At 39.7% G+C, this 21,974-nt stretch overlaps 1 protein-coding gene across 3 annotated transcripts in view; it reads left to right on the forward strand.

Moving 5' to 3' along the window:
• The window catches only part of DOC2B (double C2 domain beta), a 452,434-nt gene that overhangs the window by 140,781 nt on the left and 289,679 nt on the right, over positions 1–21,974 (forward strand). For all 3 annotated transcript variants that reach the window (XM_072136265.1, XM_072136266.1, XM_072136267.1), the window contains exon 2: positions 14,935–15,014. In XM_072136265.1, coding sequence (XP_071992366.1) covers positions 14,935–15,014 — 80 coding nt within the window. The remainder of the gene's footprint in view (positions 1–14,934; positions 15,015–21,974) is intronic.

Here is a 21,974-nt window from a genome sequence, read left to right on the forward strand (position 1 = left end):
GAGCGAGCTTTAGTGGGGGCACTGGACTCACAGAACAGCAGACAGGACAGTAAGCTCTAGAACGCCACCTCCCCCAATAGTTTAGTTCACATCAGAAATAATTAGGCACAAAATTACGGATACAAAGATAGTCAGGTACAAGAGCCAAATAACGGAACCAGAAATACAAAAATACCAACACATCAGTATTTAGGATAGAATTTTAAACTTGGAAAGAGGATAGCGCATATGGGATATTTATAAGAGTATAATGTCTTCTCCATGTGAAAGCATGTTGGGAACTGGTTTAGCTGAGTAAGAAGCTTTTTGGCTATGGTCAGGGAGTAAGAGTTCTCCTTATGGAGAGTTTGCCAATTGTAACTTCACTGCAAATCTTCTTTTCTTCCGTATTTCTCTTGTATTTCCCATTAGCACAACGGACTCCATAAGTGGCAATGCTACACAGTGTACATCCTGTGTCATGTATGCTTTCTGATCTGGTGCCCCCCAATAAGTTAGCCAGGCTGGTGGATGAGGGGGATATCAGCTCTGGGGTAACAATGCTGCCGCAAGACATGGCCTATAGCAACGAGGGGACTGTCTGCTCCAGTAAAAAGGTTAAGGGGGGCACAAGTAAAGTCAGACAGGTGCTGGTAGTGGGAGATTCGATTATTAGGGGAACAGACAGGGCAATCTGTCACAAAGACTGTGCATTCCGAACAATGGGGGTCATTTACTAAGTGCCCGAATCACGTTTTTATGGAGGGTTACCCAAATTTTTCCGTTTTGCGCAGATTTTCCTCGAATTGCCCTGGGTTTTTGGCACACGCGGATTGTGGCGCATCAGCACCGGTGGACACGCAACGGAAATCGGGGGGCGTGGCCGTACAAAAACCCAACGGATCCGCATTAAAAGTGCCACTTGACACGCACTTACGCTGCACCCAGCGTAGGACGGTGAACTTCAGTACACTCCAATGAAATTCAGCGCAGCAGTGACACCTGGTGAACATTTGGGAAACTACCTTAGTGAATCGCCGGAAGACCCAAATCCTCCACACAGAATGCGACGCTGGATCGCGAATGGACCGGGTAAGTAAATCTGCCCCAATGTGTTGTTTGCCAGGTGCTCAAGTTCGGCATGTTCCGGATCGGGTTGACAGATTACTGGGAGGGGCTGGTGAGAACCAGCGGTCATGGTCCACATTGGCACTAATGACAAAGTAAGAGGTAGGTGGAAGGTCCTTAAAAATGATTTCAGGGATTTAGGCCATAAGCTCAGGGCAAGGACCTCAAATGTAGTTTTCTCCGAAATATTACCTGTACCACATGCCACAGCAGAAAGGAAGCAGGAGATCAGGGAGGTAAATAAGTGGCTCAAAAGTTGTAGGAAGGAGGACTTTGGTTTTATGGAGAACAGTGCTGACTTTTCTCTCGGCTACAGGCTCCACAGTAGGGATGGACTGCACCTCAATGGGAAGGGTGCAGCTGTTTGGGGGGAAAATGGCTAGAAGGTTGGAGGAGTGTTAAACTAGAGACTTGGGGGGAGGGCAACTACACTTGTGCAGGGCAAAAAGACAGTGTAGTTAGAGAGCTGGGAAGATTCATAGTCCATGGGGGAGGAAAGGGGGTTGGAATAAGATTGGGGAATAAGAACAAAAGGAATATGGATACAGAAAACCATATAAAGTGTATGTACACAAATGCTAGAAGCCTCACAAACAAAACGGAGGAACTGGAACTCAATGTTGGAGAGCAAAAATGATATGGTGGGTATCAGCGAGACATGGCTGGACAGTAGCTATGGCTGCCCTGTAACTATAGATGGTTATAGTCTTTTTAGAAATGATCGTATAAATAAAAAAGGGGGAGGGGTTTGTTTATATGTGAATTCTTGCCTCAAGCCTGTCATGCGAGATGACATTGGTGACGCAAATGAAAATGTGGAATCCCTATGGGTCGAGATAAAGGGAGGGAAAAAGAATAATAAAATATAACTAGGGTTTTGTTATAAGGCTCCAAATATACTGGAGGCAGCAGCGGAAATGGATGCGGCCTTAAAGCATGGTGAAGTACTTATCATGGGGGACTTCAATTACCCAGATATTGACTGGGGGGAAGAAACCTGCAGGTCCCTCAAAGGTAGCAGGTTTTTTTCAACAACAAAATACAATTACCTGTCTCAACTAGTCCTGGAGCCAACAAGAGGGGGGGCACTGCTGGACCTTATCCTAACCAACAGACCTGACAGGGTATCAAATTTACAGGTTGGGGGGAACCTGGGTAATAGTGATCATCGTATCATTGATTTTGTATTTTGCTTTACTAAGTGTTAGTAGAGGGGCAACCAACACTCTAAACTTCAGGAGGGCAAATTTTCAGCAACTAAGGGAAGACCTTATAGGCATAAACTGGGACAATGTTCTCAATGACAAAATTGACTTTTTCTCACATATTCTAAAAAAGTCCTGTGAGAAACACATACCATGTGGGAAAAAGCATAAGAGGAACAAGAAAAAGCCAATGTGGCTAACTAGTCTTGTAAGGAAAGCAATAAGCGAGAAAGATAAGGCTTTTAAGGTGCTAAAACATGAAGGTAGCTACAAGGCATTACAGGATTATAGAGAGAAAAATAAAATAGAGACTGATAGAAATATTTCCAGGGAGAGCAAAAATAATCCCGAATTATTTTTCAAGTATATAAATGATATGAAACTAAGAACTGAGAGTGTGGGCCCTCTTAGGAATAACATGGGGGCCATGGTGGAAGGAGATGAGGAAAGGGCCAATCTACTGAATGTCGCCTTCTCGACTGTCTTTACTCAGGAAAATCCCCTGGTGGGAAACACAATGAGGAATGATGTAAATTCTCTTTGGAAAGAAGTATGGCGTCGCCTCGCAACCACTAAGATAAGTAAATCACCGGGGCCAGATTGCATAAACCCCCGTGTTCTGCATGAACTATGTAACGTTAGAGACAGACCATTATTTTTAATATTAGAAGATTCACTGGACTGGTTATGTTCCACAGGACATAGCATAGCAGATGTGGTACTAATATACAAAAAAGGTTTAAAAAGCGATCCTGGAAACTACAGACCTTTGAGTCTAACTTCTGTGGTGGGGAAGGGTTTGAGGGGTTTGTTAGAGAGATTGGTTCCTTCAGACTAATCTGATTGGTTTCTACGAGGAAGTAAGTTCCAGACTGGACCTGGAGGAGGCTATGGATGTTGTATATCTGGACTTTTCAAAGGCATTTGACACTGTGCCACATAAAAGATTGGTATCTAAAATGGTACTGTTGGGAGTAGGGGAAAATCTGTGTATTTGGGTAAGTAATTGATTTAGTGATAGAAAACAGAGGGTCATCATTAATGGCACATTCTCAGATTTGGTTGAAGTTACCAGTGGAGTACCACAGGGGTCAGTATTGGGGCCACTTTGTTTTAATATTCTTTATTAATGACCTTGTAGTGGATTTACACAGTCAAGTTTCAATATTTGCAGATGATACTAAGCTGTGTAAAGTAATAAATACTGAGGTTGATAGTTTAGCATTACAGAGCAATTTGTGGAAGAGAAATGGTTGTTGGGGTTTAATGTAGATAAATGTAAAGTTATGCACTTGGGCCATGGAAACAAAAAGTATAAGTATGTTCTAAACAGCCAATTACTTGGTAAAACTGGAGCTGAAAAGGACTTCGGGCTATTGGTCAATGGTAAACTTCAGGTGGCTGCTGCTAAAGCAAATAAAATCATGGGATGTATCAAGAGAGGAATTGATTATCATGATAAAGATATAGTTTTGCTCTTATACAATTCCCTGGTCAGACCACACATGGAATATTGTATACAGTTGTGGGCACCGGTGTATAAAAAGGAAAGTACAACTGGAACGGGTCCAGAGGAGAGCAACCAAGATTATTATGGGAATAGGGGACTAGAATACAACAACATATTTGCAAAATTTTGGATTATTCAGTTCAGGAAAAAAACGACTGAGGGGAGACCTCATTACAATGTACAAATATTTGAACGGACAGTACAAAGATCTCTCCAAAGATCTTTTTATGCCTAGGCCTGTGACCAGGACAATGGGGTATCCTCTACACCTAGAAGAGAGGCGATTCTACCATCAACATAGACAAAGGTTCTATACTGTAAGAGCAGTGAGACTATGGAACTCCCTTCCGCAGGAGGTTGTTATGGCGGACTCTATGTACATGTTCAAGAGAGGCCCGGATGCCCTTCTGGAGAGAAAAAATATCACGAGTTATGGGGATAAAACATTTATTAAATTTTTAAAGGTTGGACTTGATGGACTTTTTTTCCGGCCTTATATACTATGGTACTATGAATTAAGGCCGACTTATAGGTGTTTGGAGCCTATGATGCTCCACTAATACAATGTAAATAACAAAAAAATACAATAAAACATAATACACATTTAAAATTGGAGTAATGGACACATTATAACGGAAAATAAATACAATAAAAAATGAAGAAAAAATAAACATAATACAAATAATACTAGAAAATATAATGGATAAATGTTAACATTTTGGATACGGATAAATAAGACAAAGGTCACACTTTGATGAACTGAAATGTTTCCACAGGTTCCCTCTGCTCCATGAATAAAGTGCCCCATGCCTTGCACAAGGAGCAAAATGTATGAAATATATACAATAGGTAAACAGAAATGGGTGAGGTAGTTTCAATCAGCAGTCCAGCTTCTTCTGCTGACTGAAATTAACCAGCCTGATTGTACAAACTGAGACAGATGTGACACTATCATTGGAGATGTTGCTGCTCCAGGCCAGTAACCCTCCCCCCCCTCCCCGACGCTAGTGCACCAATAGCGCCAATGGCATTAATTTGTTTGCCTGCAGCCTCTTGATTTGGTGGGCCAAAGGGAACATCAAGCCTTATAAAACCTGCAACATCAGTTATGACATCAGAGTCACCTTTACTATCTGGCATTTATAAAACCATGACAAAAATGGATATCAAAACTGTTATAAAGTCACAGAAAAAGAACTTTTTGTAAAGTTCATCGGGAATGTAAAGGTAGAATTTGATTTAATTTTATAAATCGTGTTTAATGGATGTATAGTGAGTAAGCCATTGGTTTGCTCTGAAGAGCACACTTACAAGTTAACCACAAAGCTTTCCTCACAAGCTTTCAAATTGCCACAAGACAGAATGACGTCTGTTCCGAGCATGAAATAGATTGTCTGACATATTGTTTTAAACCAATTACTTATCTCATCCGATTAGCACAAAATGGCCTTATTCCCATGAAAGCAAAACAAAATTAGCTGTAATGGCTAATCAAATCCATTGAGTGTATGCTTTACATGAGAAGCATTAGAGGCATGAGAGGATTGTATTCAGATTCAAAACTACAAAGTGTTCAGTATATGCCTCTGATAATTTCTATTTACAATTCCAGTGATTTATGTTTCTGTACTCTAGAATAGGTGTTTTTGACTTCTGGCTAAGAACTAATGGTGGAGACCTAGCACAATGATGAATGAACTGGCCGTAGGGGTAATTTTTATTAGTGGTGACAGATACTTCAAGTACTTCTTTTCTCCAAAACCTGTCTCATTATTTCAGCTTGACATTTTTTAAATGTATTTACATAAACCAATTTGGTATAAGAGCTACAGTACTGGACATTTGTCATGGAGACAAAGAAAAAAATTCCATGTGTTGAATTGTTATTTTTGTTTTTGTTTTCCTGAACATAATATTCTTGATAAGACTGTCACTTAAAGGCTTGTAAAGTACTGAAAGCCTTCTGTGGATGCTAACACAAAACATCAATGTACTCCAAGATGATGTGTGACGACTATTTTTAAGTGACTGGCATATCCCCTTTATATTTTTCCACTACACGCGTACCGTATTTTTGGACTATAAGACACACTTTTTAGCAAGAAAAAAATTTGCTAAAAAGTGCCTGTCTCTTATTGTCTGAATGTCGGGAGGATCCAGCACTGGAAGACCCTCCTGACCACTGTAATGGAGATAATGGCTTCACGATATCCCAGAGAGTAGAACTTTCGTAATGTTCTCTCTCTCCTAGCCATGCCCTGGCTGTAACACACAGGACCTGGAGTGATATCAGAAAGCTTGTGACTGATCACATGTCACATCACATGTGACTGATTGTTATCACTCAAGGTCTACATGCTCCCAGGGATGGGGCAGACACAAAGAATTGGTGTGTGTGTATCTGTGTGTGTGTTTTTGTGTCCTGCAGTGCTCAGTCAGTGTTCGTATGTGTGTTTGCACAGCAGTGCCCAGTGTGCTCAGCACGGCCCTTTGTATAGAAGTGCCAAGTGTATATAACAGCGCCCAGTGTACACAGCAGTGCTCAGTGTGTATAGCAGTATTATGTGTGCGTAGCAGTGCCCAGTGTGCATAGCAGTGCCCAGTGTGCATAGCAGTGTCCAGTGCATATAGCAGAACCAGTTGTATATTATTAGAGCCCAGTGTATATAGCAGTGCTAGGTGAATATTGCAGTGCCTAGTGGGCATAGCAGTGCCCAGTGGGTATAGCAGTTTTATGTGTGCATAGCAGTGCCCAGTGCATATTCCAGGACCAGTTGTATATCATTAGAGCCCAGTGTATATAGCAGCACCCAGTGTATATATAGCAGCTCCCAGTGCGTAAATCAGTGCCCAGTGTCTATAGCAGTGCCCAGTGTCTATAGCAGTGCCCAGTGTGTTCCTATTTTTGTTTGTGCTTGTATAGCTGTGCTGTGTGTTTTTGTGTACAGCAGAGCTATGTGTGTGAATGAATGAATGTAGCAAAGCTGTCTGTGTAAAAGTATGGGTGAAGAAGAGCTGTGTCTGCTGTGGCTGTGTGTGACCAACAGGTATATTTTAATTGTGGAAAATATATTTTTACTTTTTCGGATTACTAAATCTCTGGTGTGTATTATACGTGCCTCTTATAGTCTAAAAAATACAGTATTTTGTAGAGCTACTGTGATCAAAACAGTAAAAAGAATACTGCTTTGATGGGATTTTCGGGTCACATCCTCAAGAATTAATTCTTATTGATAGATAGATAAATAATTTAATTAATGAGTATAACTAGGATAATTATAATCTATTATCTGTCATGACAACAAATCTGCTATATCAGTGTAGTAATTCAGATGTGAGCTGCAGTCACACTGTAGTACTGAGTATGGGCAGAGCTATTATACTGTATGAATGAGATGTTGCTAATTCTTGGAGGGTCATCCACACTAAGTGAGTTAGTGACCGTGAATACTAATGTAGATTGGGATCCCAGTGATGTTTGCAGATTTTAAAGGCGCTTGTGCACAATTTTTTCTTAGGAATAGATTTTATGGTAAATTGAAATAAAAGTTAAGTCTAAACAACTCTGCAAATATTTTACCATTGGACTGTTAAGAGGATTTAAAATAAAAATTTTGGTATCGGTCGGAATCAAAGTGGTGGTCTGAGCATTCTATTGAAATTAGTATCAAGTATGTAAAACTGAAATTTCTTTAACATTACTTTCACAGTTCATAGCATTAATTTGGCTTTCTGTCCATAATTTATACTTTTTTTGTTTATATAGCGCCATCATATTCCGTAGTGCTTTACAAATCATAGGGGACAAATAGAATACTACATTACAGAGTACAACACATTCATATGGAACAATAGGAGTAAAGGCCCTTCTCGCAAGAGCTTGCAGTCTATGAGGATGAGGGGGTGATACAAGAGCTCAACGTTTATGAGGATGAGAGGGTGACACAAGAGCTTACAGTCTATGATGATGAGGGGTAGACACAAGAACTTACATTCTATGAGGATGAAGGGGGTGACACAAGAGGTATAAGAGCTTGTATAATGGTCCAGGCATTCTTTAGAAGGGAACTGAATAAAATAATTTAATAAATAAAAATGCTGCTGCTTGAAGCAGCCATCATGTGTCATGTTGTATACAAGTCCAAATCAATAAGACTGCAGAGAAGCCTATAGCTTGGTATGTATCTGGTGTCTGCCGGATAAGAGATGGGAGAATGGCACAGGATGGGTTAGTAAAAAGAGAGGTGAAGTTCCGATGCAATAAAGTTATATTTCCAAACACAAGCATGTTAGCTTTCTATCAGTCATTCATCAGAAATACTACATAAAAAAACATGCATTTAAAACAAAAAGAATTAAAAAAGACTTCTGTTATGTTACTGAGATGTTGTTTTGGTCGAAACATGGATAGCAAAGACGCATAGACTTTAACTTGTACTTACTTGCATATTATTTGCAGTAGAAGTAAACAATACACAGGTTGGTCCCTAGTGATGGTTACCGACAGCTGAGATTTTTTTAACCACTTAAAGAAAACCTACAATCAAATTCAAGCACATGTCTGTGGTAATCTTCTTATATTTGTGCCTCCTTTTTTCTAAAATCAGCTTTTAAATTTATGCTAATGAGTCAAAAAGGCTCTGGGGGTGTTACAAGAGCCCCCCTGTGCTGTAGGCTTCTCAGGGTGTTACAGTTTGCAATAAGCACTCCCCCGCCACTGTGTGCTGAAACTTCATGTGCTGCAGTGAAATTACATCAGGCAGAGGGAGGTGCTGAGGGAGCAGAGTGGGAGGGGCAGTGTAGCAGTAACACCCCCAGAAACCCTTCAGGCTTATTAGAATAGGTAGAAAGTTGATTTTAGATGGAAGATGGACATAGATAACAAATATAAGATTAGCACAGTCACTGAGTTTGGATCTAAGAGTAAGTGTCACTGGTTTATCATGCTTGATTTTGATGGTAGATTTCCTTTAAAGGTAACTTGTCACCAGGTATCTCATTTTCACTAAAGACAGGTTGCACAAGCCCATTACACCAGGATTGCAAAGATATGTTTCTGCCTTTTTTGTGTATTTGCATTACAATATAATTGTGTGTTTTAACTTACCTTGCACCCTGACAAATCCCCTGGCGAGTCCCAGGTTTGTTGTGGTTTGGATGCATTTAAAAAAAAACAAAAAGACACGTGACTAGTCTGTGCTGGTGTGCTGTGAGCTCTGTCCTTGTGTGAGTGAAAGAGCAGGAGAGAGGTAAAAGCATTTCAGTGTCAGAAATGTGACTGGTATTTGTGCATTGACGACACATGCCTGTCTGCATCTGAGAAGCATTTTGCAAGAGGCCCCTAGGACAAGAATGGTACTTTATGTGGCATATGTTACTTAGGCAGCAATACCTCTGTTTCCTTGTGCCGTAAATGATGTGACGCACAAAGGTAAAGTAATTACACAGATGTTCAGATGATGCACTTTGAATACTGTTATAGTGACAGCAGAAGGTTGTACTTACACTTTTAAAATAAATCTTTTATCTGCTTTTTTTCAGAAGATGAATATGGAAAGAAGCATATTTGTTAACTTACCTCACACAGTGACCTGCAGCTTCTGTGCAGCAGTGGATGAAAATATACTTTGAACTGAGTTGTAAATTGGGTGTAAAGTCATAGAGACAGAGGCGGAGATTCATTATGGCTTCTCTGCCAGTTTTTTGTCGGAGAAACCATACAGTATAAGTCTCCCTCTCCCCATCAGTTTCTCTCACCTGCAAGACACAAGGGGAATGTTGGGTGGAGACCGGATGGGGAGCGATGACTATAGTAAAAATCTCTGCCAGTTCCAATCTGGTTTAAAGTTGGGAACTGGTAGAGTTGGCGCCCATATTGAGCGTCAAGCTTAGCAGAGAGAGTTTTAAGACTGGCTTTTATAACCCTAATGAATCTCCCCCACAGAATTTAGTACTGAAGTCCAGCTCTCCTTATCTCAGATTGCCCCCTCTACTGTTATTAGAATCATGCACCAGACCTCTAGAGAGCCATTTTACTTATCTTCCCAGATACAGGAGATACATGAGAAACAGTGATAAGGTATTGTGGGGAAGGAAGAGCTTGACATTGGTACTAAACTCTAAACCTACATGACTTTATACAACCATTTTACATCTCATATCAAAGTTAATTTTCTCAATGATGCCACAACACTGGGTCATGATAGGCTCATGATCTAAAAGTTGTTTGTCTGCTTGATAAAATACTTGTGCTAGACAGGTATAGTGTTGTTCTGAACATTTTGGGTGGATTCAGTTAATAAAGTATTGCAAATGCTACATCTGAACTAGCTTAAAAGGTGATAAGTAAAATATATAGATTAAACAATTCAATAAAATATAGAAGCAAAATACAGTTGCAAACGTTCACTTAAATTTTATGTGCTCTGATGCCATAAGCTTGTTATAATGTATGTAAGTTCAGACTTTAGTAAAATCAGGAAATGCTGCCATCAGGATCTCCTAGTAGTGCAGGAGGTTGATTCATGATTGAAATGATGTTAAATCCCTTCTGTGATGCTCATGTTATTTTGACAAAAAATAATGGAGGGCATTTTATCCATTATAAATAACTGTAGCATGATAAAAGGAACTTAGTATGGCATGACACTGCAACCCCATTAACTTGACCATCCATAGTTGAGCCATATGACGTATGAACATGACATCACAGAAGTTGTGGACTAAGCCTCACTGTCACATTTTGGCATTATCGTCTTTCCATAAAGTACTTGGATGCACTGATTTTGTCAATGTGTTTAATTCTGACATTGCTAGTGTGAACATTGGTTTATATTGGTTTATATGCTTTGGTTCTAAAATAGTTCTAAGAAAGTTCCTGAATATGCTGCTTTTGTATTTATCCTCATGATCTTAGTTTTGACCAGCTATGGAGACTATCCTTCTGTGTTTGTACTGTCTTGTCTTTGTCTCCCTGTTTTGCACTTAAGGGCAGGATGGGATTGTTGATTAGTTGTCACTTACCGCTAAGGGTAAATGAGGCAATCAGACAGGGACAGTTGGGATAGGGGTCACTGTCTCTGGCCCCCTGTCTCTGCTGGCTCCGTTTGTTCATAGCCTGCATAACATTCACTTGAGAATTCAAATTTTTGCATGAAAATAGGCCATATATTTCCTTATTTAGTGGGTTACAGTTCTATTTCTTTATTTGAAACATATTTTTCTATAGCATATGCCACAATTTTTTTTTTGTTTTTTGCAAGTTAGAAAACTGGTTTAGCTGATCTTAATGATCAGTCATTTATCCCGTTCACTCATAGTCCCCTACTATTTCATGGTGGCACAAAACTCTGAAGCTAGTGGGCATGATGATGCCTCACGTTACCCCTGACAGTCTTCATAGCCATGGAAAAAGAGAGGAGGACTCCTGTGAAGGGACTTGTGATTGTCTGATTAAATGTTTTCAGTGCAAGGAGGAGAGGTGGGGCGATGGGGAGCATAAAGGGGCTTATGAGGGTACTGCAAGAAAAGAAGTATAATTTAGCAGGGGAGCGACTCTGGTAAAGTGACCATTATATGGCATCAGAATTGCTGCAGGAAAGGGTTCACTGTATAGCATAGAGGCCAATAAATACTGTTGAGCCAGGAAGGGGAGGTGTTATACTGTGTTAAGTGTTAGGTAGGGAGTAAGGGCAGAACACATGTACTAACACCTTTGGAACCCCCACTGTCCCTTGAAAAATACAAAAAGATTGGTTTTATGTATGAGCTAATTAGGAATGGGGAAAGGACAGATCATGCAATCTTGTTTGGCATGCCACCATACTAAGGTTGGGTGGTCTGCACATTTGACAATGCAAAACTACGGTACTCCATAAAATGTATGAATTGTTTAATGGGCTTCTTATAAAATAGATATTAGTATGCTTTTGTTTGAAAACTATAATGTTAGCACAAGTGGGAACAGTGTAAGGTGTAAACTATATTGCATAAGGCACATGGGTAGAAACATGGATAATTTTCATCTGGTCTGAGAATCAATCTATGTGTGCTGTATTGTTTTTACTTGTTTTCATTTAATCTATTTTTTGTATGGCTATAAGGTCTGAGAGATTTATATATAAGGAATAATTTAATGGTGTATTAACATGTACTGGTAATGTGCTACACATATAGCAGCCACACTATTGGTAAATGTAAAAAGAAAAATCTAAACAATACTTTATTTCAATTTCAAATGGCTTTACAGGTGCAATAAAATAAGATTTAACAAAGTAATCTGTGGAGTAATTAAAGAGAAGCTCCGTCTTTTGTGAGCATTAATTATATAGTCAGCAAATGTACAAAGTAGTATACTTGTAATTTATCTTCATTGCTGTGTTTGCAAGTTTCGATTATTTTAACATTTCAAAGTATCCCTGAGCTTCACTCAAAACCATGCACAATCTGCTGTTAAATGATTAGGTAATTCAGGCAATTCATAATAAGAAAAAAGATAAAGCCTTACTTGTATCCACCAGCAGATGGTTTTCATTAAAGGGTTATTCCCATGAATACAAGACTCTTAAAAATACTCAGGATAACAAAATAAGACATTCTTTAATTCACTGTTATTAACAAAAATACAGCATTTCACAGATATAATTCCAACCTGTGTCTAACAGTCCTTGTGTACACAATCTCGGTTGCCCTGGGATCCGACCGTGGCCAGGAAGACATCTTGTTCTCCTGTCTGACGCTGCACTGAGCTGCTCTCTGCCTCTAGCCCGAACCCTTGCATTCCAAGACAAGCTCACACTCACACAGACTTCCTCCTGGCAAACAGCAGCAGCGTGAGTAGAGTAAAGTTAAAAGCTACAGGCAGAAAAGGTCTTTATTCAAGAGAGGTGGAGGGAAGCACAGTATGTTGTGGCTGAGATATAGCAGGGCTGAGAATGTAATTGTCTGTAATATGCATCTCAGGCATCTCATGGATCCCTGATCTGTCTCATCTCTCTTTCTATGTGTCAGATACTAGTACAATGTGCAGAAGCTAATGTAAAGTGTATATAAACCTGTACCCTGATAATCTAACCATATTGTCAGCACACAGCATCTAAAAGCACCAGGGGATCATAATGGGACACATTTACTCACCCGTTCCTGTCGCGACCCAGCGGCGCTCTCCGTCGAGGATTCGCGTCTTCCGGAGTTTCACTAAGGTCGTGCGCCCGATGTCCACCAGGTGTCGCTGCTGCGCCGAGGTCCGTCGAGGTTCTCCAAACTTCCCCTGCTTCGTTCCGGTGTATTTGTGTATGTGAGTGATATTCTTGTGACACAGCCCCCGATTTCTGTCGCGTGAAACCCAGCGCCGAAGTGCCACAATCCGATCACATGCGCCAAAATCCCGGGGCAATTCTGTGGAAATCGGAAAAATTTGGGAAACCTGGCACAAAAACACAATTCGGACCCTTAGTAAATGTGCCCCAATGTGTCTGCTTAGAGAGCCCACACCCTGGAATTTTACAGTGACCAGCCTACGGAGTGATAGGAGCTAAAACAGCAATAAAACTGAGTAAAATTGTAAAGTATGATCCTTATTGTGTAAACATCACTAGGGGATTGACAATTTTCTTTCATGGGCAAAGCCCTTTAAGCAACAGTTAAGTTTTCTTACCAAATTAAAATCCAAAACTGAAATTTGAAAACTTTTTCATTACAGGTATCTTAGTAGTTATAAAATGTTACACTTATGTTCTATATAATAAACCACCTAAAAAAGATCAAGATTTTAACAAACACACAGGCAGTGTCTCTCTCAACTCTCACTTTACCTCTCCCTTAGGAATTCTCTTCAGCAGGTAACACACAGACTGTATGCTGGAGCTTTCCATGTCTCCATGACTGGATCTTTAGTAACAGAGAGTATCAATAATACTCTTTTTTTTAGAAAAATGGATGCTCTAATCCCATATCCTAATATCTAGAGACATTTAAAACATGCATGCTTTATTTTTCATGTCAATTGATTGCAGTAATACCAAATATTGTTTCTCTTATGTTTTGCTTCTTTAAAAAATAATTTTTTAAAAATGTGCTTCTTGTTTCCATATTCTAACACCCATTACAGTTTTATTTTCCTGTTGATGGAGCTCTGTGAGGGTGCGTTCACACTGATATAACGCATTTGTTTTCAAACGCATCACAACATCTGAGAAGAGGAGATTTGCCTGATTACATTGCTCTTAAGATTGTGTTTACAAAACGCATGCAATAATGCAATGTTATCGGATGCATTAACAATGCGTTAACGCAGGCTTTTATAAACTCAATGATAAGAACAATATAATTAAGCAAATCTCCTCTTCCCAGCTGTTGTGATGCATTTGGAAATACATGCATTAACGCCAGGTGTGAACGCACCCTGAGCACTTGATGTAGGGCAAGTCATGCATATAATTGGTGATATTTTCTCTATACTCATACAACTAGGTTACATGTACAGATTTAGCCATCCTTAACTTGAATCTGGTAGCATTGAAGTCCATAAAAAAGTCAAGGATGGCTGCAACTGTACATTTAACTTGTTAAGTGTCAAGTCAAACTTTGCTACATCTGTACGTTATTCTTTGTATATTAGGACGTGTCCTGGCTGTTATTTTTACAGATAACTGCGCATATCCCCATTCACTTCTATGGGCTCATGCATGTGACCATGGATTCTGCAGCTCTGTGCATGAGCCAACTGCCTGAGATGCAAAATATAGAAAGATAGAGCAGGTTCTATTCCTGAGTGTGTTTTGAGCGCCAGGCAGTCTTTTTCAATCGCCACCTGCCAATGACACACTGGGTGCAAACAGTTGATTGTGTCCCATATAACTGCCTGTCCTGTGTGTACAGTATTATGTGGCTACACATCGTCCCACTTTTTTGTTATAGTCATTATTAATATTGATTATTCTGTCAGACTAAGAAGAATTATGCTTTATGTGGAAGCCATTCATCTATAACACTTGAACTACGGTACTACATTTCTCAGTTTGATAACTTTATTTTACATACTAGTGCGCTTGTCCTTGACAAGTATATTGCAGTATTCTTTAGGCTAACATATTTTTTTCTTATCTCTTCCAGCAACCCTGGGGACATTGGACTTTAGTTTGCTGTACGATCATGAAAACAATGCTCTACACTGCACAATCAATAGAGCCAAGGTATGTTCCTGTCTACTTTACATGCAACATCCATTGTACACATCCTCAGGAAGTTGTCCTCAATTAACCTCCGCACAGAGCAATACTGTCAGTTGAAACTGCTCCTCTGCCTCCAGTCTTTGCCAGTGTATCACATACTGCACTTACTGCTTTAGAACCTTATTTGTATTATTTAAACTCTGCACATCAGTCTTTTTTCTGCACAGATGTCACCCTTATATTATATATTTACAATAATAATAACAAGTTATGTAAATGCATGTGTTCTAAACAAGTTAACAAGTTGATGAATATATATATATGTATATATATATATATATATATATATATATATATATATAAAGTGTAATGGGAAACACTGTTGCAAGATACTTTCTTATATGGTTACATAGAGTAATTTTACTTCTGAAGTCTTCTCAATAATTCTATTAAAAATGTGTTATTTATATTAACAATTATTCAATATAACTGGAAATGCATTTTTTTACCATACCTGTCAACATGTGGTCCTTTCATTTTTATAGGATGATTTAAAGAACTGAAATTAGAAATTGGAGTAAAAACTCAGGATACAATGCGGGAGAGATTCATTTTGCCTTCTCTGCCATTTTTCTGGTGGAGTTTGCACTTGTATTGTAGTAAGAAACTAGAGCCTCTTAGTGGAAACGGGTGCAGGATCTCCAGCTGGGGGGTCTTAATAAATTCCCCCCAATGTTAGAATTAACTGAGTTTTATGTTTAAATACATTTCTCTTGATCATATAAAAGAAGATAAATGTGTGATTATGTGGTCCTAGGACCCCTGATCTATACTGTACTCTATAGGACTTCTGGGATCAGCCATACTGTTAAAGCTACCTGAATTCTATTAGAAGTTGGTTGATTGGAGGACTTCTGAATATACCCATTAACGCTAATGGATCAATGTGCTGTCAGTGGAGAGCTCATGTCTAGCATACTCTAATCTATAAAAATGTTAATATAATAAAGATGGATCACATATGTTAATATATTTCTAATGTATTTATATTTTTGTGCACACAACAGTATGTGAGAAGAAGATAGCTAATAGATTTACCACTTGCTGGCAATGGCCAGATAATCCAAAGTATATTAACAGTTCATGTGATTGTCTGTAAATAATGGATAATGACTTGTATTTCAAAAAATGATTTATTGATTTCAGTCTTTACTAGGAGCAAATGAAATCTATTTTTTACACTGGTCAATGTGTTTATTATTACAATTATTCATGTTATAAACACTACAACTAAGACTTCTGCTGTTTAGTACTTTCCTGGCCATGGGCTAGAAGAGCTAATTGTGCGTGGCTGTGAAGTAAAGCTTTCTGCTGGATACAATTAATGGATTTTCCCTAAAGCACTAGGATGTCACAGCCAACTATAATATAGTTATATAATTCAGTTTGACTGCTTAGATACTTACAAATCAGCTGTAACTCATATCATTAGCCCAAGAAATTACGACAAGCCAAAAAATGTCATAATGTGTATAATGAGCACCTCAGAGACAGTGGCCCAAATATATCTTTGTGTGTCCCTTTGCACTAAAGAGTACGTCTTTGCACATGTATTTATGAAGTGTTTGTGCCACGTTTGTGTCGTGGTTGCACCATTATTGATATTTCCGGGCCAATGGGTAATGAAATGTGTCTTTGGGAAAAAAAGAACCTTTTGAATTCAGTTCTTTTGGATTAAATTTTAATTATATTGTTTATATTAATTGTCAGATGGAAAACATCCTTGTCATATACCATAACAAAAAATGAAAAAATGCAGCAACTGCAAGGGTCAAGACCCAGTAGACCAGAACTATCCTTGCTGCCAGGTGTAACCTCCATGAAACTTGGTGACATTTTGATAAAATGGAGGCACAATAAAGGGCAAGTGGTGCATGCCAAAATAAAAACTGAAGAGACCATTGTGACTATGATTTGATGTGAATAACAGACAAACTGTATAGGCTGCCAATCTTCATACATCTGATGTTTTAATAAAGCATTTATTTTGGTCCAAGGTTTCTTTTTGTGGGCCTAGTTGCATATTTTTCTGGATCAACATACAATTTTCATATGTTTAGTTTTCTACTTCAGTTACTCTTAAGTAGTTAAAGTGCCAACCTCCACAGCCTTTCAGGCTTCAAATGCAGGGGTGTCAAACTCATTTTCTTGGGGGACCACATCAGCCTCGTGGTTGGCTTAAAGGGGCCAAATATCATTTTAAATATATACGTGTATTTACTAGAGCTTTATTAGTTAGATTTATACAGCATCAGAACCAGTCATTGGATGGCAGACACAGGTCCCCCAATGCCTCTACAGCAGAAACAGTGCTCCCAGTGCCCCAACCAGCAGCCACAGTGTCCCCAATACCCCCAAGCAGCCACAGTGCATTTCCAGCAGCAGCAGTGCCCCCAATGCCAGCCACAGCCCCCCAATGTCTCTCAAAGCAGCCACACTGCACCCAATGCCCCCCCAACAGCCACGCTGCCCCCCAGTAGCTACTGTGCCTCTAGTAGCCACAGTGCCCCCCAGCAGTTACAGTGCCCAAGGAACCACACTGCCTCCCTAGTAGCCCTTGCCCCTACCCTGTCCCACTGTAAGGCCCCAGGCACATGTCCCCCATAGACAGCTATGGTGCACGGGCTTGTTACGGTAAGCGCAACTGTAGCCGCAATAAGATAGAGCCTGCTCTATCATTGGCTGTATCTACACCCGCGCGGCTAGTATTTTCTATGGAGAGGGGCGGGGGCAGGCAGCGCTCACCCCCTCCTCATGCTCTATCTCCTAATACACATGTGTGAGACACATACATCAGCTACACAAGTACCTGACATGTTCTGCTATAACATGGCTGCCTAAAGCTGTTGTATCTCCTATACACACACAGGCTGCAGGGGGTGTGGCCGCCAGCAAGCACATGGAGCAGCCATTAGACCATTATACAGGCTGTCAGTCATGCACTGGGGGTGTGGCTGTGCCTCCCACTCATGAATAAGCCGGACAGCTTGAATATGATAATGACTCATTGGACATTTCACAGGTAATTTGCATACAGCTTTAGGACCTCATTGCTTAGGTTTATAGGCATGTAGAGGGACAATGAAGGGATAGGGGCAATGCTTTCTAATGGCAGTTTATGAAAATATATTTAGTTTTGGGGGTTATTTTGCCTGACGGGCTCTCTTTAAAGGAAACCTACCACTGCCCGCATGATGAAATCATGCGAACAGACCACACGGTAGGCTACTTAATGCTGATGCCGGCACATAGTTTTGTTAGGCACGGCAATCGCTAGTTTAGCTAAAAAAACTATTTTCTTAAATATTTAAATGAGCCCTCCGGTGCTACCCTGCGCCATCTTCGGGCTGGCGGTGGCTTCCGATGTTTAATTATTCCTTCTTCAGGTGCCGAGAGCCGGCACCAGCTAGCCGAAGATGGCGCAGGGTAGCACCGGAGGGCTCATTTAAATATTTAAGAAAATAGTTTTTTTAGCTAAACTAACGATTGCCGTGCCTAACAAAACTATGTGCCGGCATCAGCATTAAGTAGCCTACCGGGTGGTCTGCTCGCATGATTTCAGCATGCGGGCAGTGGTAGGTTTCCTTTAACTTCTTTCACAAACTGTAATCTTTAAATTAAGAAGGCTTTGTTATGCGCTATTTTTGTGATTCATCACAAAAATATTTCCAGTTGTATACTTCTCTAAAAATAAGTCTTACGCTTCACAAATATGATTGTACAGGAAACCTATTCCGACAAGCAACAGCTTAGTCCTATTTTTGGAGTTTACTGTTTTATCACAGCCACTGGCATAAAAAACGTGTTACAAGTTTATTTTTTAAACATTATGATTCACTGGGAATGAAGGCGCGATTCTAAGTTGTAACTTTATTTACAGTACATGCAAAAGTATATTTACAATTCACATGTGTTCCCAGATCAGCTAATTTTATGGAATACATTATCATGATAAGTGAATAGAGGAAGCAGATGCCTTACAAATAGCATGTTTGTCTGTAATCTATGGAGCATGTTGATTTCATAGAAGAAGACACCGCTTACCCGCCAGGAACCAATGAGGAAATATATGTGTATCTGTAATTTAGATTTTAGTGTGGGGAAATGTTCCTTTTGTTGTTTGAGATGACAGTGAGCTTTTGACAATCATGTCCCCAGATTAGGGGGCTTTCTGTAATGCAGAAAATATCTAGAATTTGAATTTAAATGGTCAACATTTTGTAGATTTTCTGCATAGAACTCCACACGTGGGATACCTATCAGAGTTAACTCATTTTCTGTAGAAGTTAATTTCTTGGTATTCTGATGGCTTTGATTTTATTTTAAATAGTTTTTGGATAGTAGGCCTAATTTAACTCATTGGGGCTTATTTACTAAGGGTCCGTGGATCACATTTACGTTGGACTTCCTGACGTTTTCAGGGATTGCACGGCTGGGACAGGTATTTTGAAAAAGATTGTGTCACGCACGATCGGATTTTGGTGCAATCGTGATGGCTTTCATGTGACAGAAATCGGGGAGCGTGCCGTTGGACGAATCGCGGGATTTAACTTTGACTAGGAAGAAGAAGGTGAACTCCGGCAGACCTAAGCGGGGAAGCGACACATGCAGGATATCGGGCGCACGAGTTTAGTGAATCGCATCACAATGCATTATCGTTGGAACAGTACACTTTGGGTGAACTCCTCGGACAGTTAAGTAAATGTGCCTCATTGTCACTAAGGTGCTGCTCCTATCTGTAGGTTTAGAATATATTTGACTATAGACTTGCATCCAGATTTAGAATAAATGGAGAAATGGCTTTAAAGGGAATCTGTCATCAGAATCACACATTTTCACCTAATGACAAGTTCCCATAGACTTTTCAATAGTAAAAGAATACCTTGCTTCCTCACAGCATACTGTAAGAAGTCATGGAGGTGTCTGTATTAAGGCTGCATTCATCATTATTATCTCCCCTTTCCGCTGCTTGCTCTTCCCCTCCTTCCTCTCTCATGCAGCCGTTAGCAGAGCTTGTGCTCCAAATCTCTGTCACCTTATGTCTGCATGAGGGAGGTAGAGGGAGAGAGCTAGCAGACCAGAGAGGAGATGATGATAATGATGATGACACACCTGCTCCAACTTCCCCATGACTTAATGCAGCTTGCTGATAGCTGGCAACTTTTAAAAGTGAGTGGAACCAGTAGTGTTAAAAGCAGATTGGAAAATAGTACAAAAATGGCCAAAGGAACCAGCCCTTATGTGAAAATGTGTGATCCTGATAACAGGTTCCTGTGAAAGAAAATCCACAGCCAAATCAAGCATGATAATTCAGGGACACTTACTAAAAGATCCAGGCATTGTGCCTCTGGTAATCTTCTTATATTTGTTATCAACATTCCCCTTTAAAATCAACTTTTAAAATTATGGTAATGAGCTTTACCAGAGACGCTCAGTGCTGCAGATTCACAGGCTGTTACAATAAGCAGAACATGTCTTACCCAACCCTTGCTCTCTTCAACCTCCCTCTGCCGTTGTAATCTAGCAGCAGCAGGAAGTGCAGGGGGGCACTGCTCTGCTCATTGTAACAACCTTTGAAGCCACAGAGAGGCCCTGGAAACACCTATCACTTCCCTTCAGAAATATTAGCATAATTTTAACGGTTGATTTTAGAAGTAAGAAAGCCATGGATAACAAATATAACAAGAGTCACGGTGCAGTTTGTGAGCCCTCTCCGTAAACCCACAGCCAATGTGTGATATACTAATACGTCACACGACGGTAAGGGGTTAAATAGCGCTTTCTATCAACTTCAATGGGAGTTAGCCAAGCAAATGCTATGACCACCATAGAATGGAATGAATAAAGTCTCACACAATTGCTTTAAACTCTCCTTTCATTCTCTGTCCTCTACACTAGTTGGCACAACAGTCTGGATGCCAGCCTGTGTGACAATGGTCAGATTCCTGCCCATCGGAAGTAAACAATGAAGCTTTCTATATAATGTCAGCAAGCAGAGATATAGAAAACTGAGAGGAATTGATACAGATAGTGTAATGGAAAATTGCATTATTCTTCATCATACGAACAACAACATTAATTTGACTTAAATCAATGCCAAAATGTTTTAATTTTTGATTGGATCAGATGCTATGGATTGCAAATAGTTTGGATTAGACAACTTTGAATTTCAGGTAGTGGAGGTCCCCCTGGATCTAATACTGACATTGCAGCATAGTAATTAGCACTTGTGCCTTACAGCAATGTGATCTTGGGTTCAAATCTGACCAGTACATCATATGTTTACAGCCTTTTTTTCTGTCTTGTTCCATTTTATTAAATTAACGTAAAACAACACATTTTGACATTTTGAGACTAAAATGCAAAATATTGTGTTATACAGTAGAAAATTGAAAGTTTACAACCAGACAATAAGTCCACCTAAATCACCTGAAGAATGAACGTTCTTCTCTCCCAATTTTGATGAACTCCATCACATAAACCTATTTCTCCCTGCAAATTCATTGTAAGAATAATAACTTGATGTGTGCACTATATTTTCTTTAGGCATATTTCATGGACCTAGTTTAACATTAAAATATGTATTTTCTTGGACAACACATAAACCCCAGATCTTTTTGCCTATTAGTTGATATAGCCCTAAAAGCTACTTGAGTAGTAACCTTACATTATTATTCCAGGTTATTTACTGAACTTACTGAGCTTTCTCTTTCCTTGAAGGCTTGATCATGACTACATTTTCCTTAAGCTGCCTCCAAACATTGCCAGGGAAGTAGAAGACGTTCCAATCAGCAGTGTGCTCTCACAGTAATGATAAAGTTGCCGCTAGCTCTTGAACTTGACACTTAGACAGTTGCCTGCAGGTTACAGAATCATATGTCATTTTATCCACTGGCATCGGCTTCAAGAGCTGCAAGAAGT

This window comes from Engystomops pustulosus, chromosome 2, assembly GCF_040894005.1.
Source record: "Engystomops pustulosus chromosome 2, aEngPut4.maternal, whole genome shotgun sequence".
NCBI lineage: Eukaryota > Metazoa > Chordata > Amphibia > Anura > Leptodactylidae > Engystomops > Engystomops pustulosus.